At 30.5% G+C, this 20,699-nt stretch overlaps 2 protein-coding genes across 2 annotated transcripts in view; one reads left to right on the top strand and one right to left on the bottom strand.

Moving 5' to 3' along the window:
- Positions 1–12,216, bottom strand: part of LOC105620999 (calcium uniporter protein, mitochondrial) — a 61,469-nt gene extending 49,253 nt beyond the window's left edge. The window contains exon 1 of the mRNA XM_012202476.1: positions 12,112–12,216. Within this exon, the coding sequence (XP_012057866.1) occupies positions 12,112–12,216 (105 nt within the window). The remainder of the gene's footprint in view (positions 1–12,111) is intronic.
- Positions 12,217–14,784: 2,568 nt separating this feature from the next.
- On the top strand, positions 14,785–18,347 carry LOC105621034 (ammonium transporter 1 member 3-like). Its single transcript, XM_012202510.1, has 3 exons — positions 14,785–15,498; positions 16,766–17,552; positions 17,836–18,347. Exons 1-3 carry the CDS (start codon positions 14,785–14,787, stop codon positions 18,345–18,347), a joined length of 2,013 nt encoding a protein of 670 aa, XP_012057900.1.
- Positions 18,348–20,699: the final 2,352 nt, after the last annotated feature.

Consider the following 20,699-nt stretch of genomic DNA (forward strand, 5'->3'; position numbering starts at 1 on the left):
ATATATATATATATAATAATATATAGTAATAATATATATATATATATTATATATATATATATATATATATATATATATATATATATATATATATATATATATATATATATATATACAGCTGTAGAGTTATTTTTAAATAAAACTGTAAAATTGATTTCTTATTTTATTATTTAGTGTTAGAATTGTTTATGATAACCGTTAAATTTAATTGAAAAGAATGATATATTGCTTATTTATTAATGGATATTAACTCCTGATTGTTGATATTTATTTTACAGTTGCTGCATCGAATGTATACAAGGTGAGTTTTTACAATACGAAAAATATAGAAATTTTCGTAAATAAATTTAATGTTAGAAAGAAATTGGAGAGACATTTCTACACTTGGACATATTACGTTTAATGCATGCATCATAATTTCGTTTCTGTCTCATAAATACTCTCGTAATTATACGACTTAGGTTAACGGTGATTGAATTAATATGCATGAAATTCGCTCTGTTTATTCAGAAAGGACGACCGCATTACACATGTCATAACGATTATTACATCATAAACGATTTTAAAATAATTTCCTTTATTCAATTATAATTATTTGAGACATATTTTTATAAAGAGACAATATTAATCATAAAGCTTTCATACATATTTTATTTCCTTTTTTATTTTTACTATTTTTACTTTTTTTTTCATTCTTGTCGATTTAGTCACAGTTAACTTATTTGTTATATAGATATATATAAAATGGTTAAATTTTTGACGCTACCGATCATTTCGTAAACTTGTTACAAAAAACAAACAAATAAAACCATATAGTTTCGTTTACATAGTTGCTTTGAAATAAAAGTTGTTCTGCAACGATCAAATAACTTTGGCAAAATTCTTGTAATTGCTTTTAACTATTATTGTCAGAGAAATTCATTTATCGAACAATCGTTCCTCTGCACAGTCGAATATTAATTTAATTATTGCATAGCACGTTGCGCTGAATACAAAGCACGTCGTAGACAAATCCGAGATTTTGCACGACATGATGCACAATCTCTGGACTCTACAGCAGACTTAAAATTTCAATTACATAAGGAGGAATGAATCTCACAGCGCGCAGCGTCAATCTCTAAAATTACTGCAGCTGTTTTACTCATATTTCTAGCGTCTCAAAATTTGCAGCGAGATATTTCGAACAATTCTCTATCGTAAACGGATTTCATTCGCATATAGATCAATAATATATTTAATATTGTCCAATTGTCGAAGGCAAGAAAGCTCTCAGCGACACGTTTTTAATGATTGCTAATCGAGTTTTGATGATTATTGCAGCTTCAAGTCATTGCTCGTTCTTATGGAGTCCAAAAAAACAGTGTTCTCTTAAAAATAATAACGATAACAAGAATTGTCCTTGCTAGAATAGGCTGGGACGTAGGGAGAATGTAGCAGAGCAGATCGATGTTTATGGCGCCTGCTTGCCGCAGCCTCCGCAGTCCGGAGCCCCTTGGATAACTCTGTAACGGTTACACCAATCTGTAAACTGGTGGGACCAGCAACTTTTCCACAATAGCTGTGTCTGGCACTTTTCACTTAGTAAAGTGCGCGTCTAGCATTTTCCATTAATATCCAACGGCTATTAATTCGCATACGTAATGAGTAGTATTGTTAGATTGGTAACAGCAATGTTCTCACAATAGCTGTACATGACAGATTTATTTAAACAGTCAGTAGTCCCATAAATTTGATTAATTATGTATGACTATTTTACAGAATTGATAAACTAAAATTGTACTGAACCAAACTAGAACTGCAGTTTTGAACATAGCAAACATAAACTCTAGTAATACCGGAAATCTATAAAATCACTTTGATAATAAAATTTATGATGACATTTATGATATTATTCTCTCCTTTGTACAATTACTAAATGATTAAGTTTCTAAAATGCAAAAATGATCATTGAAGATTAATGATACAACTTAGCTTCAAACATTGTTCGAGCAACTTTAATTATTGTTTGATTGAATCAAGAAAGTCAATTTAATTAAAGTTAAACAAATAAGAAATTTCATGCAATAAACCAAAGTCAGAAGCTAATTAAATTAATCGTTGCGAACGATTACTTAAATCGGCTGAGTATGAACATTTTTTTATTTTTGTAATTAAGTGCTAGAATTTCTCTCTCTCTCTTTCTCTTCTCTCTTCGTAACGTAATTTTCAATACTTATTAACAGAAGTAGCAAGGCTTTCTCTCGTCTTACGCGATACTTATATTAAGTTAAATCCTGATGTCCCTGCTTTACAATCCGACTTGATGAAAAACTAAGAATATTCATTAAAATAATTAGGTACATGGGAAACAAAAAGTCAAATAATTATCTAGATTATCTGAAATAATATAAAAATGCATATTAAATTTTTCAAGCTTGATATGTTACACATCTTAACTGTAATTAGTAATAGTAACTCAAGTTAAGTATAATTACATTTTCGAATTTCGACGACAAGTACGACAAGTATTGAAGTTAACTTTATTTTTGTCGACGACTTTTCGAAGAAAGCGATGCAAGATTTGCTAACGAGCTTTGCCGGTTAAACAAGACAATAGTTCGCTAATGTTGAAGCACAAAGTCGAATAAACAAGACGTCGCAATTAAAGCTGCATTAGTAAGCCATGCATGTGACGGGTGATAAATGAAACATGGTCTATTTTAGTTCATCTTGAGAGCTTTAATATTATTCAAAACCGAATATGTAGCTATACATGCATAGTCTGTATTATATAGTATATACAGTTTATATTTCCTTCATGACATATTAAACTGTTTTTTAATTCTTTTTGTCTGTATCTTCTTGTAATTAATTAATTTTTACTTAGTTTTAATTTAATTATTATAATATTTTTTTAAATTAGATCTGTTATTTCTTGCTTTGTGATTTTTACAATAATTTTTATTTAGTAAAAATATAATCTCCAAGGATTGATTGTAACAAACAAAAGAAAATTCAGAGACATCGTACATATTTTTTATATAGTGATGAAGTTGAATTTTGCTTGATATTAGGTGTAGTAAAAATCCATTATTTTTCCATTCAATTTCATGCAAAAATAATGGATTTCTTTTTACTACACCTAATATATAATACAATGACTTCACATAATTCAGTAGAAATCTTTTTTCCCTTAACAAAATATATAAGCAATTATGTTTGAAATATTGAAAAGCACATAAATTTACTTGGCTGATTAAAGGTTATCAAAGAATACGTATTTTCGCGTTTGTAGGACTGTTAATGTTATGAAATATTATGTAATGTTATGAAATATTACGAGATTTAGTTTCTTTATGGAAACCGCTCACTAACATAAAAGTCCTACAATTTAGTTTTTAATACATGTGGCTTCTCAAGATAAATAATTTGTTCAATGTGTGGTTAACCCAATAATAGCCTGTTTATTTCGAACATTCCGTGTGTTAGTGAAAAAATTCCATGAATGAGATACTGCTTGAATAGAGCTTATGAAAAGCGTAAAATGCGAAAAAACACGATAGTGCGATTTAAATAAATCGTGAACACGAAGACTAACAAAGTATTGGCTATTACGTATGCATTCTGTTACGCAACTTTAACAAAAACAATAACGAGAAAACGATACGCTGTATTGTCATAAAATCGATTTTTCATTGCATTGGCTTTATATCTTTGTGAAATTTATCGTGGGTGAAATAGAGACCAATACATTCGACAGTCGTAATAAAGTGCCGCCCAGTAAAATATTCGAGGGTAAGTATTGTTTTGATCACTATGGAAGTACTAAAAATTAGTTATTAATACCGATGAACATGCAGCTCTTTTTTTACTTATATAACATTTATCATTAAAATTATTTTATATATATATATAATATAAAAAAATATATGAAAGATATTTAATGCTTTAATTGCAAGATTGATGGATTTCGTTTCAATACGGGAAAAACGATTTTATTAAGGCATCTCAAAAGTAGCTAGATATAAATCTAAAAATAATTTTATTGGATTATCAAAATAATTATGTAAAACGCTCAAACTAGTTGCTATAATGTCAAAATTCTTTGCAGCATTACTCATTATGCTTGAGTTTTTTACATAATTCTTTTTTTTAAGTCCAATATAATAATCTTCAGATCTACTAAATTTTTAGATACTTCAGCAAGATCATTTTTCCATAAAGATAAGCATGTAATCTTTCATAATACGCAGACTTGATAATACTTAGATAGGTTTTATGGCACTCTATCTTCATAAAAATTGCTATTCTAAAAATATTGCTATTCCAGAATAAAACGTAATGTATCCAAGATAAGATCTGGCTTATATGTATAGCATCATATATGTATACTGGATAAACACGTGAGAGTAATCAAATTGACAACGGATAAAAAAAATTATTAGTTATCAAAGAAAATGTTAAAAATGAAGGTGAAACATTTCAAATTTTTCCGCTTCTAATTTAACTTCTAAATATGCAACAAACTTGGAATGTTTCAGAAACTTAAAGGTGTCATAGTAAAAACCTGGACTGTGCAGTTCAAGTGGTTGTATGATGAGTTTTTATCGAATCTAGTAGCAGGTTAATGGAACTCTGTGGAAAGTTTCTATAACTTTAAAGGAAAAAAGTTCAGCTAGTAATGAGTCGGTTATAAAAATATCGTATTTCGTCTCTGCAGAAACCAGTTAATTTTCGTACTCATATTTGTTTTCGCTTTCGTCGAAAAGAATAATTAAAGCCTTACGTTTAGACTCTAGAAATTTTTAATTAACGTTTGCAGACATGAGATTTAATCCAGAAAAAATAGAATGACATCTTCATAGTAAAAATCGACGTAACATTGCTGAAATACACGGACAATTTTTCAAATTTGTGCTTCGTTATTGAAAACGAATTTCGGGATCATTGTACATTGCGATGAACCAATAATTCATCTACAAACTGTGCGCAACTGTGGACCGCGTGAATTTTATTTGAATTTAAAATTGAAATGGAAATATTTCTGCACTAAAAAGGTCAGCAGCATGGAAAGCTATGTCGCCAATTCCAATGTTAACTGGAAATGTGTTCGCTGAGAGAATACATCGCTAATAATAATTGAGAATATTACATTACATTAATCACAATTGAATTATTAAAATATTCATGCTGATTTCGTTCATAAATCGATTTACAGGAATTCTATAGTAATTATTCGACACTATTTCGTACATTCCATGTTAGCTCGATACTGTTATTCATTCTATTCATACTTAATTAACTTTAATTAATTAACTAATTATCTCTCAAATCTAATCAGTTAACAGCTTTATAAGCAATTTCCTCTGTACTGCTTGCGCAATTGTTCATCATATTTTTTCCAAGAAAAGCACATATAAAGATCATCGAAGACTAAATCCGATATGAGCAATTATCGCATGAATTTCCTGGACTTCGCATGTCACACGCTTTAGAAGCTACATTTAAATGCGAGCAATTCATAGAAAATAAGTTTCAATAAATGGAGTGAAAATAAATACCGTTACATCGATATTTATCTACGGACGTGACCGCAATGACATAGCATATGACGTCTCGTCACATCTTCCAGTAGGTCTGTCATCTAAGATGAGTCAACAAATTTATGTGGATCAGTTGAAGTTTCCAGGATTTATGCTCTTCACATGTCACATGTTCTAGAATCTCTACATTTTAAATGCGAGCAATTCGTGGAAAATAAAGTTTCAATAAAATGAAACAAAAATAAGTACCGATATATTTTTGTTATTCATCTACAGACGGCAATGACATAACGTATGATGCTTCGTCATATCTTCCAGTAGATCCTAAGATGAGTCAACAAATTTATACGGATCAGCTGTTATGTCGAGGCACACGTATTAGTAGCGACGAAAATAGATAGACAGAAAATCGATTGACTAAAATTGTCTTGCGCTTCTCACTACAATTGTCACTTCGAACGGTATTGTCCGCAAAATGCCGACACTTGACCCGGTAATTTTATCGAGACAATCATTGCAATCCAAGCTGAGAGAAGTAAAATCTTTTATCGAATTGGACAATAAATCGATTCAGCTTCGAAGTAATTAGGTTGACATTTTCACGATCTATTAATTAATGTCTCGTTCATTGTCTCGTTAATTTTTTTCTGTGTAAAACGAATGGGAAGGAAATATTGGAATTCGTGCATTTTGTCTTAAGAACGGCATATTATATGTTACGTGATCGTTGTAAAATGTCAGGTGACGCGTAAGGAGGTTAATGAGAATCCGTAACGACTCAATGAAATACCAACCAAATATGCGCCTTGAAAAAACGTCAGGCTCCATCTGACGTAATGACATAACGTGCGTATCACGAACGATGAGTCATTGAAATGAAATATATATCATTCCAAGATTTCTTACAAACTTGCATTTTACACATCACTGAATTTATGCAACAGTAGAGAAAGTTAATGCTGATATACTTAAATAAAATTGTGCAATACTGGCTCTTTTTAGAACTTGACGCAAATTTATGTGCTTTAACCACAGCTTCTTTACTATAGAAATTTGTGGCTTTAATACAAGCAGGGAAGAACAAGAATAAAAGAAAAGCTATCGATGAAACTTTTTATGATGCCCTGTTGTATCATTAATTACATAATTTGTCTTTTTGGTCAAAATTGAAAAAGGGAAAAAAATCCAAGTTAAAAACTTACTGAGGCTTTCACCTAAAATATTCAAATTATATCTAGATTTTGCATTTAGATTTTTAGATTCGTAAAAGCTGACAATAAATTCGATTTCTATGAGACCAAATTTGTCAATGAAAATTCTCGAGTCGAGCGATGACATAAGAGGTTATAATTTTGATATGAAAAAGAATTCCGAATAAATATTATATCCACATATGCAAGGTTCCGCCTAAAAGTTAACTCTTCGAAAATGTTATTTTGCTATTCTAAGAATAAAATCAACGACAAAGAGCAATTCATGGAATGTTTTCGAGGTCAAAATAAGTCTCAGGAATACGGTATATTTTCGGTGTGACGATCTGAGGAACACTGAATATTTATAAATGCCGAGAAGCTCGTGGCAGCCTGCGACTAGATTTATCTCACTTGACATTTATCATACCTAAGAGATATGAAAAAAGAACGTTATTGACGTATATAATAAGCGCATATGAAGTACCTGTGTATATGAAGTATCTCGGCGATCCTAAAATTCCTTAAAGTTTTTAAGGATATTTGTAGAAATTTGGATCGTAGCTAGATTGTGCTAACACGAACAAACTCGAGTCAGATAATGCGAGCAACAGCATATTTAGTTTACGCAGAAATATGACATATTTAAAGTTCTACACATTTTTCAGTATACATTAATTACGTATCACTTTTTATTTTATTTTAATTTTGACTATGTCAACTTTTAAATGAAAAACAAACTACCTATGTTACTCATACGTGTATATGTTCCATCTTTCTCCATTATTTTATTCTGCATAAATTTTTAATTTAATTTTCACATCGCTTTATTTTTTAAATTCTGCATAAATTTTATGCGAACATTATACGCTACGAGTTTATTTCTATATATTAAAAAATGGTTACAATTATTAGAAAAAAAATTTAACAATTTATAACTTCATTTTTGGTATCAACTGTATATTTTTTTGGTAGAGAAATATAAATATAATTATAATTATTAACATTAATAGCAGTAATAACTTTCAAAATGGAGCTTTGCTTAAATTATTTTACTGTAATTATAAACACGAATATTAAAAAACTTTCCTCGTATGTTAAAATCAGTGGTAAAAAAAAATTTTGGATTAGAATATACAAAAATATTGTCGCTAATAATAGTGTACATTTACTATTTATAAGCAATAAAACGGATCTCTCGAAAAACATTAGTGATACTAATTGTTACAAAAATTAAAGGCACTGACGATGAAAAAAGTTATCAGTATTTGACCTATTTTAGTATTATAATTATGATTATTATTGTTGTAATGTTAGTAATAATAATTACTTAATAATTAATTTATAGTTCTATTATAAAAAATATATATAATTAGCACTAAAAATGACAAATTATAGTTATTATTACTACAAATGATTACACTCCATAATTAAATTGTAAATTATATCACTTTTTAAGTTAATCATATTTTGTATTTAATAATAATTATATTTATAGTAATTTTCAATACTAAATTATATTTTTTTCATAGAATTATAAATATAATTATTATTACACGAACAAATGATTGTGATGTTGAAGTATTTAAAAATTTAGCTCTATATATGTATATATACAAATAAAATTTTGTTGAATTATCAAAATAATTACGTAGGATTCAAACTGAATGCTTAGAATATCAAACATTTCTGTAGTATATTGCTCATTACGTTTGTTTCATAATTATTTTTTTACATAATTATTTTGATGGCAAATTATTCTGAGATATATATCTGTAGTTATATTAATTTTTAGATTTCAAGCAAAATGTTTTTCCAAGTACATAACATGTATGATTATTACACTACTATTATAATAATTATTATATCATGTTACAAATATCAAAAATTTTTTTCAGTATGTATCATGATCACGTCTACTTTAAGCACACGATGTTGATCTATATTTTTCCATCCTTTTCTTCTTATCCATTTTAACCGAAGTATTCGAGCTTCTCCCTGAACTTTAATCTGTACGTACAAGATACGTAGGAAATGGTCGAGCAGCGAAGCATTGCTAAGAGCCGAGTGAAATATTAGCACAATAGTCGGTGCTAAAGCGCGACGCTATTTGATTTATGAGCATAGGTGGTACCTGTATTTTTCACGTAGAAAACGTTTCTCTTCCCATGGCGACGATGAACTCGGGATCGTTTAATGCAACTTGGGCACAAACGGTTCGCTTTTATACCGAAGACGCATATGCCCGGGAAATTTATCGAAAATCGGTCCGGTTATCGAAATTGCAATATCTACATCGAGAACAAGGATATATATTGCTCACCACGAGCATCCTATTAATTGGATATTCCTATCAAAGTCCACAGAGCAGAAATTGAATTCCCGTTATACATCAGCACTGAAAGGGGAATCGAAAAAAATTACTGGATTACACAATTCTTTAGGAAAACAAATATGATATTCTAAAGTATGTTTGATAATAACAATCCGTTCAATCCGTTTCTATTTAATAATTCATCCTGAATCTCGTTGAATCTATAAAAATTTTACATCATTACAGAAAGTTTTGATGAAGTATCTAAAAATTTAGCTAGATCTAAAATTATTTTATTGGAATCAGCAAAAAATTATATAAAACGTTCGAAACTGCTTATTAGAATGTTAAAACTTTTTTCATTACTCCTCATGCTTGAATTTCTTTCATAATTATTTTGATAGGCCAACAAAATTACTTTCAGATCTATACCTAAATTTTTAAATACTTTAATAAAATTATTCTTTCTGTCTAAATCATGCAGCTGTTTATTTACTTTAAACGTCATATTTTTTGTATTTTGCTCGATGATAGTTTGCGAAGGCGGTTTATTTTAAGCTATAAAAAATGTTAAAAATCGATTGATGGCGTGCTAAATATAAATGATGACTATATAGATACTGATTTAAAAGGCTGGATTGTACATTAATATGAAGTTGACATCTATATTAAAATTTAATATAAAGCAATGACAATATTTATAATAATATAATATTCATATTATTATTCTACTTCTCTAATTATTTCTCATATTCATTTTAATCATTTCATCTTAATCATTAGTTTCATAAGTAACTATATTATAAGTAAATATATTATTACCATTTTAATTTATCATATTTGTGTAAATGCAGTTTTATTATCTTATAATTCCTATAAACAAAATATATAAAAACAATATTAATGTTAAATTAAGAATCACATATAATTGAAGTATATTTCTATATCGGAATTAAAATAATGAGAACTAGAAATTGCAGCAATATTTTTTCTCATTTTATTCTATAATTATATAATTTCCGTTATAATTTTATAATTTCTTTAATTACTAAGCATTATGGTAATTAATGCTGTCATACTGCAGATGTGATCGCACAGTGCGCATACGGTGGACGCATACGCATCAGGATGTGTATGATTTGCTTTTTATCTTATAACCGCATTTGTGTGCAGTAATCAGAAGAATGATAACATTTTAATATGAAATTTTTTTGCGAAAGTTACTGATATAGTTCTTGTAATTACTAAACGTACTAGTCAATTAATTTTAAGCAAATACATGGCACAAAATAATTTGACTATTTAATATTTAATATTTAATATTTATAATATTATCGATGTAAATACTTAGAAACAGCTTTGCAGCTTTTGCAGCTTTTGCAGCTTTTTGTTCTAATTTTTCTCAATAAGAAAAAATAAACTATCAGTTTACTTTTGTTCCTACATTCATAATTAATACGCACAAACATAGCGAAATTAATGCAAATTTCTTAAATAATAATTCTTTTAAAAAGAAACGAGAAGAAGAATATATTATGTTGTTTTTTTTAATCTATTATAGATATTAGATTTCTTAACAGTAGATATACGTTAAAATTAGAAATAATTTCCAATTTTTTTTAATAACATATATACAAATGTTTCGCGTTAATTTTGCTAAGAACATGTATGTTTATCATTTTATAATTACCAAATAATTTAAAGCGATCATATGCATGTCCACGATAATAAATAATTAAATAACAAATGTGTCTCTCGCTTTATATTATTCTCGAAATTATTAATTCTCATCCTACGCGACAAATTACATTATAATATAAAGTCATCATACTAAAAAATATTCTAAATGTTACTAAATATTTCTCTGATCAGTATTAATTTAACATTTACTTACGGTAAATAAATTTTTACTAAATAAAAATAATGAAAGTTATGTCGAATTAATAATTCATGTACCAAATGAATACATTTAGTAAATATTTAGCTACTATTATTCGAACAAATATTATATTTATTAAAATTTAGTACATTTTTCTCACAATATAGCGGAGTCGAATAACACATACATTCGATATCGCGTATCGGAATTATAATTATACTTTACATCATTTAACTATTAAAATATAATCTGATATTCATTTAATCTGCGAGCAGCAAAAAATTTCTGAAAGAAAAATAAATAGAACATAAAAGAAAATACAATTTTTCCCAGAATACTTTATATCCGTTTCTATCAATTTAATTTTAATCTTGGTTTATCTCTTCATCTTTTTTTTTGTAATTCTAAGAATTAAAAACGGATGAAGAATAATCACAAACGATTAATTCCTCCGTTCAAATCCGATATCTCGTCTCTTGTTACCGGTTTTATTAACATTATAGGCTTTCCTGCAATTGTTGAGTACTTGTGTTCAGATAGAGAAGCGCGGTATACCAAAGGTATCGCGTGCTTTCAGAAAGCGCGTGTGTGATAAAGACCCGCTAACGCTATTGAATGTACATTGTACACGCAAACGACTCGAAGGTGGGACTCGTACCGGAGCCAGGGTACGCTTCGCATGGATGAGAGTGGGAGAAGTAGGATCTCGGGAACCTCATGTAACATTAACGCAGCTATCGCGATTGCGAATAGGATAGGGGCCATGAGGAGTGAACACCTGAGCTCCGTAATATCAATTAATTTGATTTAATCCGCACGCGTATGTATTCAAAATAAACCAATGTCCGCCGGCTTTGAGATAACCAATGTATATCGCCGATCCCTGTCACACGATCCCTTGTATAGTTCCACATATGCTCCGAATAAATATTCCCGACTACTCCGAGAGAAAACAGGGAGAGGAAAGAGATTTCCATCGAGCGGAATGACCGAAAGGCCACCGCAGGTTGCGCGACACGCAAGAGTACGTTTCAGATTCCCATCCTGCTTTCCAGACATTATTTATCTTTATTTAATATATCAATAAACACAAGGATATAAAATGATACCTGGGTGGTACCTCAGATAAAAAAATGTAGGAATTTGAACCCAAGTTAGCCCAAGTGTGATTCGCTCGTTTTATGTTGTCAACGTGCATTCTCTCACCTTTCGGTACCGCCTCGTTGTGGTCAGGTAAGACGTGGCAGTCAGCACGCGGCTCATCTCGCACCACCTCACGACGAATATCGCCCGAAACGATACCGCTGCCATTTCGACGCCGCTGTCAAAGAGCCGGGCGCACCGTCCGACGTTCCGACGCGCGGATCACTTGCTGTTCACTCTTCCCTCACGCACGAGTCGACTGGGACAACAAACTCCCGCCTGCCACCCGCGTCACGCGGTTTGAGCGAACCGACAACCGGCTACGAGCGACTACCGCACTCGACACTACCATCCGCGGCCGCGGCAGGGGCAGACGATATCGCGCGCGCGGATCCTGAGACCCCGACCTTGCGGCGGCCAACGACGTGACATGCGCGTCGACGACGTGCATGCGCGCTCGACGCGTATTGGTCGAACTGAGTCGAACAGCGTTGACGCTCCTATTAGCGGTACATTTGGAATCATTATTCGGTTGATTCGTTTCTATTTCCTAAATATGGACCGCGGAGACATCGTTGCCCGTGGAAACGCTGTTCTCGGAATCAACGTGCTCCATTATCATACCGTATATGCATATATGTGCGAGTTCCCGACATTGAGAGAATGGTTCATATAAATTGCAGAACACTGCAGTAATGTTGTTTTTTCGTTTTCTAGTCGAAATTTTAAATATTGAATATTGTTTTTGAGAGTTTTCATTTTCTTAAAATAAAAAATTTCCAACTGACGCGACACGTCGGTTGGAAATTCTATAATTTTTTTTTATTTTAATAAAATGGAAAACTTTTAAAAACAATATCCAATATTTACAGTTTCGATCAGAAAATAAAAAAATGTTATGCAATGGATTATTGTTATAGGTTGATTCTAACATTAGTTTCGAAACAAATTTCTTTATGTTAATTTAATCAAAGTTTAAGTCAGGGTAGTAACTAGTTAAAACATTAATAATTAAAAGAAAACAGTTAAAAAGTTAATAATTTTTAACTTAACTTAGTTAATTTTAAATGCATTAATTTTTAACTTCATTTAATTATTTTTAAACTTTAATTTATTAACTTTTTTAAATTAATAATTGTTCTACCTCTGTTAATGCTAATATTTTTTTTCTATAAAATCTTAAACATTAGAAAATTAATTTAGAAAAAGTTCAATGATTTTATGATGAGAGACTCTATAATAAGAGTCGCACACGGTAGCTAGTTTTGATTCATTCGCTAGGTTTTGTCATTCATTTTATCAATTCTTGTTTATATTTGAATCACACTAATTTTAGATCATAAATGTTATATTTTAGCAACATGAAATGAGCTTTAGATCAAGAATTGTTGTAGAACAGTACTGCATATTTTACGTTTATCTTTGTAACAAATATCTAGTCGTAAACATGCATGAGCAGTCGTTTTAGAAGTTAAAGAAAGTTAGATAAAAGTTAAAGAAAGAAAAATAATGCAAACATATACCCTTCTCTTTTGCAAGATTCTACGAAAACGCTTTATAGCGTCTCTTATTATATATAAGTAACTTACATGTGAATATAAAATTAAATTTACCTAATAATCTATATTTATAAGTGATTACTTTAAAGATTATTTTAATCTCATTATAAGAAAAATTAGGACATTCTAATCTCAAAAATAATTTTTTTTAAATTAACTTTTTTTAAACTTAAGTTAATTCAATCTTAACTTAACTTTTACTAAGTTCTTTATTCTTTCAACTTTTAACTTAATTTTATTAATTTTATAAGCCATTAACTTTAACTTAATTTAGTTTTAAAAAAATATTAACTTATGATTTACCCTGATTTAGATATTTTTTATTTTATTTTTTTTATTTTGTCTTAAGATACTTCGATGAATACAAATCTACTGCTTTCGCGAGGCATTCTTATCCGATTTTTATTTTCATGTTTGACTTGCACTTTGCAGTTTCAAATCAATGAACGGAAGTATGTTTCTCCGCGACTATTCCGCACAAACAAGTATTAAATAATTTTACACTTTTTTCTTAATGATCTATAATTTAAATTGCTTTCAGGAATACATATCGAGTACCTTCATATATCAATTTATCTTTGTTTAATCTTCGATGAATAACGAGCATAATATAATGATACTTGAAAGCATTTGGTGTATATTCCTGAACGCAGCTTTGGTGTCATCTACAGACTTCTATATATAGATTGCGTTCCATTCCAAATTTACTGTCAGAGCTAGAAATCTACAATTCACGTCACATGCACTATAGATTCTCAGTACTGGCAGTCAATTTTGGAACACAGCCATAGAAAATTATTATATTAAGTGCGTTCGGGGAGATGTTATTATCGCTGTTTATGTTATTTCATCTTTATTTTATGTTTAATAAATGATGAAAATAGAATGACAAAGTGTCTTCCCGAACGCACCTTATATACTTCTGTATAGAAGTCTGTAAAATCACTTTAATACAATACTTTTCAATAAAACAACAGACAATTCAACTATGCACGCTATTTCATTCAGGTGCAATTTCAATCTCCTGTCAATCATTCCAACCCCAACAGAAACGTCACCTCCGCACGCAAAAATGTATCAAATTTTGAAACATATCTCGACTACGACAAACAACGATATGATAACGTGATAACGTGATAACGTATAGAAGAGACACCCAATTTCAAGAGAAGAGAGAATGTCGTCTGTTACTAAAGACTATTTTTACGCCGAGAATTATTATGATTATGCCATTCAGCCTCACACATTCGGCAACTATACTGTCTCTACCACACATCTCCATTGGAATTCGCTAATTCGTCTCGTCCTGACAATTCTGCTGCGCATCGGCTTTGTTCTCGTTCAGATTGGCAGTGTGCCGATTAACGTTAATTTGATACTTCTTCAAAATGCAGTTGATCTGTGTTGCGTTACCGTTATGTACTTCCTAACGGGTTTCCTCGTTGCTTATAACGGTGATATCATTGGTCTGATCGGCGCGGGTCATTGGATCGGTGATCCAACGATTGACAAGAACGAAGCGATCGTGGGATGGCAGGCAGTGGCAATCGCATCGGCGATTTGCACCACCGCCGTCGCAGGCCGGATGCACATAGCAGGATACTTGCTGGTGAGCATCCTCTTGTCAGGCCTGATCCAACCATTGCTCATCCATTGGGCATGGATAGGATGGATGGCGGAGAACGAATTAGGTGGAAAGATGGTAGTCTTCAAGGATCAAGCTGGTGCAGCAGTGATTCACATCATCGGAGGACTCTCAGGCCTGATCGGATGCATCATTCTTGGCAGAAGAATGTTCAGATTGAAAAAAAACTTGGACGGCGCGAACACCATCCTCGGCTCTGCTCGGAACGTTTTCGGAGGTCTACTGTTAATCTTCACTGGGCTTCAAGTAAATATCTTGCTGAACGCGACCGTCAAATTAATAAAATTAATAGAATAAAAAATACTTAATTTTTTATAATTTAACATTATATTCAGTTGTCCGGAAAGTTCGTGCCGACTAATCTATATAATTTAATAAATGTATACTAAAATTTAAATCTTCTGCGTTTGAATTTTTCTTCAAAATCGGCACGAACTTTCCGGACAATAATTGTCAAGTGGAAAAAAATTTAAGTTTCTTTAGCACATTATGAAAATCTTGCATCTATAGAAAAAATTTCTTCTCAAATATGGTATTATTCGATGTACCATGAAATAAAATCAATATAGAAATAATATTTATTATTAAAAGAAATATTTTATTCTTATATTAGGTGTAGTAAAAAAATCCATTATTTTTCCATTCAATTTCATGCAAAAATAATAGATTTCTTTTTACTACACCTAATATATATAAGACCAATGTCCACGATGCTAGAAATCGATTCGAGACCTCGGAAGAAATAATTGACCAATTGCTCATCATCGCTTGTCATGTGACTAAATTGTTCAAATGTGATTTGTTAATTTTTTCTCTGTTTGAGATTTTAGATCGATTTCTAGCATTGTGGATGTTGGATTTAAAACAGAAAATTCTTAAATCTAAAAATGATCATGGATATCAGTGCCAAATACTGGCACCAGCATTACGCATAACATTAAGTAAAGATTTATTTTAAATGTAAGAATATAGCGATTCCAAAAAGCCCATTTTGTGACCATCGAATTTCGAACCAAACTGTATGCCAAATGATGCTATTTGATTCAATATTGTTCAAGCATTAACACAAAAAGAAAGTTCATAATTCCTTAATATATAATAATAAAATTTGGATTAGAATTAGTCAGAATGGTTTTCTAATCCACTCTTATTGATTAATTTTTTTAAAGGGTTAAAACTATTCCTAAAGAAATTTTTTCTGAATTTTTTAAAAACGAATGCAGATAAGAAAAAAATGTTTAAGATAAAACTTGTTTGTCTTAAAATTCTGCATAAAAAGGTTTTCAAAACATATTTCTTCTTATCTACCGTAAATAATATTATAAAAATATATATAGGCTAAAAATGTATGTTTTTGGGGTCACTCTTTAACTTTATATTGTTACTTTCATTTAAAGATATTAAAATTAAATAAATCAACTATATGTAGCTAAATTTGTAAATACAAAACCTTCTTTTCTTTGCAAAAAAAGAATTGCTAACTGTTAGTGTACAACATTTCGTACATTTGCAGGGTTTGTACACGAGCTCGCATTTGCATGACAAGTACCGAATGTTCACATGGGACTCATCACACACATACGTCAACAATTTGCTAGCCGCGTCCTCGTGCACATTGATAATCGTGGCTCTACACTTCGTCCTCGACCATGATATTTATTATCATTGGACGTTAATGAGGTGCATTCAAGGAACGATCGCCGGCGTGGTAATGGTGTCAGCTGCACCAAATGATTATTCACCGCAAGTAGCTATCGTATTGGGCTCCCTGGGAGGTATCGTGTTTCATTTCGTCTCCACGTGGATTTTTCACAGCATCCTGGAGGATTATTGCAACGTCGTAGCCGTACATCTCATTTGCGCGATCCTTGGGAGTATCCTTGCTCCCTTCTGCGCGATGCGTACAGACGAGGATACCGTGACGATATTATTGAATTTCTCTTGGCAATTAATCTCTTTGGCTGCATTGCTGGCCCTAGTTGGCACAGCAATGCTGCTGATCTTCGGTATGCTGGAGTGCTGCGGAATACTCCGTAATAGATCGGAATGTTTGAATCATGCACAGGGCAACACTACTGTCGATAAAGTTCCATCAAGATCGTTTCTGCAAAGACTTTTCTTTCCTAATAGTGCTTGCCTTTACTTGGACTCAACTTCTAACACGGAACTTCATCCATGCATTGATTTCAGATTTTTGAAATATCAAGAAAGAATCAATAAGCTTGAAAAAGAAAAGCCCATCATTATGAACCAACAAGACGTGAAAATTGAAGCAGATGTTACAAAAATTCCAATGCCGGGTCGGTAATATTTATAAAATTCAAAATATATACTTACATTTTTCTTCGCTATCTTAATTCAGTATATATTACTAAAAAATATTTATATGTATTTTTATTCAATTATTATATTTCTCAATAACTTTTCATTAACTATTCCAATAATTGGTAAACAAAAATATACATAATTAAATAATATTAAAAGTAGAGTTTATAACTATCATACGATAAGATATTAGCTTTGAAATATGCAAAGAATAAATCATTTTTAATCTTCTCGATAAAGCAATAATATATTTAGTAGGAGCAAGAGTAAAGAAAGTGAGACAAGTACATACTTTATCTGGGAATACTCCGTCGTTAATAGAAAATGGAGGTGGTGCTGGTGAATCGATTGGCAAGGATCTTTCAGAAATTGGAGAGAAAAGATTTCTTGGAAAGGAGATAAAATGTACTTTAGATCCTATTGAAGAAATAAATGAAGAGATTTTGAAAGAATTTGAAATCGAGAAAAATAGCGTGCAGTTCAGTATCGATTGTAATGCTGAGGACAAAAATCCAATCTCGGAATATTTTAACATATCTGGAGATCGAAAGGACTTGAACGAATCGAATTATCAACTTCGAAGGACTATAAAATTTATGAATTTACATCATGAATTTGTAAAAGAAGATTTGAAAGTTGTGTTGGGACCAAATCGCTTGGATTCTTCATCGAGCGATTCATGCGACGATGACACTATCTTTGCAGACGAATCCATAAAAGATATTGCAATAAACAAGGATTCATTGACTTACAGCGCAAATATATTATAAGTAACTCTATCAACCATAACAAAAGATTCGATTCAAATGCGTAGAAGATATTGATATGTCAAAACAGCGAAGTTAGCTACATCAATTTCTTGGAACTGGAACGATTAAAAATATTAACTTTGAAGATGAAAAAGCTGGACTTACCGCATATCGTTTTAAATTATTTTAATATAATTTTAAAATTGTTTCAGTTCTAAGATGTTGATGCATATAAAATAGGTAACAAGTGTATCTGAAAAGAATAAAGAGAATTAAATGAATTGTAAATAAAACATGAAATTAAGAAAGATATTCAAAATATATTAGAAAAAAATATACTAGAAAGATATTCAAAATATATTAAAAAAAATGTATTATATATTGCATAGTATCAATATGTTATTTACAAAACAATCCAGTGTAGGATTTTTGGTGCTTCTTTTATTAGAACTTACAGACTATTCGTACAATTATTACAATATTTTACATTAGAATAGTCATAAGTTAAATAATTGAAGTGTCGTACACACATCCTCTACGCGCAGTTTCGTTTATTCGCACAACAATGGCATTTTCTTTTCCTGGGCAGTCTATTGAAACAGAATATTTACAAAGTGCTCGCCATTTCTGTGCGTTTTTATACGCAAACAAATGCACTCGCGAAATTTTGTAGCAATTAACAGAGAGTATACTACCACTGATGACAATAATTAATATGTACAAAATGAGACGAGAAAATAATTTTTAATTCATAAAATTAAATACCTATGTTGGTAATACATGTAATTGTATTGCTTTTTATTTTAATCATGATTTTTAAAATTATGTACAAAAGATATAATTATAGAAAAATATCAAATATAAAAAGATAAAAATAAATAGAAAATGATCAGTGATGAGGTAATGTTAATGCTAATTCTGTTTACATGTGCGACGATAATCATGTTCTGATAAATTCCACGGAATTTATTACTTATCTTTGTCTGCCATCAGGTTATTGTCAGGTAGTAGCAATCCGGACATTTGTTGCTACTGCCATACTGAACCAAATTAAGGATATTGACTCTAAAAATCCGATTGATACATTATAATCATAATCATATATACAACATTGGTAAAATGGCACGATTCGACAAAACAGATCAGTTGATATTACCATTATCATTAGTAACTACTATTACAAGACTAACAATAAACTTTGTACATGATTTGTTAAACGTTACAATGGCATAGTTTTAACGGCAGTATAAAAATGAAAACAAGTCGTACAAACATAACAAAAGGTTCTGTCTAAATATAACATTGTTTCATATGTAACACTCAATGTAATGGCATCATCAGAAACATTCACAATACGAGACAATTAATATAGTGTGATGAAATTACAAACAAAAAAAATTCTCTCCTGATCTTATATTGCTCGTTTTGAACTTTTTCCCAATGGGCCATATATACGATATTCATACACTTTTCTATAGAAAAAATGCGGCAAGCAAATATTATATGCAGATATTATATGCAGATATCTGCCATAAGATTTGGAAATCTCATGAATTCGTTATAATGTACAATTAGATATGGTCACAGATACAATCAATATTATTAAAAATATTTGTACATGTAGTTCACATTATTGGAGATGATATTATATATACGTATAAGTGACAAATAAATATAAAAAAATATACGTATATAATAATTAGATCCTATTGTTCTCTTGACTAACAAAATCTTCTTAGGTCGATTCGATGTATATTTTTTAAAGTAAAATAAATACTGTATGATACTAATATCATTTCCAAACAAGTAGTACAATATAAAGATTTTGTATATATTGAATTTGAAAAGTATGCTAAAAAACAATTTCGAAAAATCACTGTGTAATTATTTGGATTTACCCGCTGAAAAATAAGATTCTATTTCTACTTTTTACAATGATCAAATCCACGATGTATCACTATACGCAATTCGCGATAATCGTGACAAATCTTAAATATTTTTATACAATTTATCAGCGGGTAATTTGTATAGTGCGCCAAAGAATTGTTTATTAATCTAATAAACGCACGAGTTTCAACTCTTTGATAGTGTTGATTATTGCAAATGGATGTTCATCAACGCATCTGATGAGATTGGCGAACTTCCAAACTCATCTTGGATATACCTGAATTGCCGGTTTCAAGTTTACACCCTATTTTTTTATATATCTATAATACATCTATATTAACATCAAAATAATGCGTTACATCAATGTACAAACGGACGCGATCACACATCTTTTGTTGGCCTTTCCACCGTGGATACCAAGAATAGTATTGTCAAAATATACATAGATTTCTTGTCATCGTCATCGATCTTAAATATATAACGAGA

The sequence above is a fragment of the Atta cephalotes genome, assembly GCF_000143395.1.
Source record: "Atta cephalotes unplaced genomic scaffold scaffold00031, whole genome shotgun sequence".
NCBI lineage: Eukaryota > Metazoa > Arthropoda > Insecta > Hymenoptera > Formicidae > Atta > Atta cephalotes.

Coding starts and splice junctions, on each gene's coding strand:
- LOC105621034 (XM_012202510.1), top strand. CDS start 14,785: ATGTCGTCTGTTACTAAAGACTATTTTTACGCCGAGAATTATTATGAT. Junction 15,499..16,765: donor TAATCTTCACTGGGCTTCAA/GTAAATATCTTG, acceptor GTACATTTGCAG/GGTTTGTACACGAGCTCGCA. Junction 17,553..17,835: donor TACAAAAATTCCAATGCCGG/GTCGGTAATATT, acceptor TATATTTAGTAG/GAGCAAGAGTAAAGAAAGTG.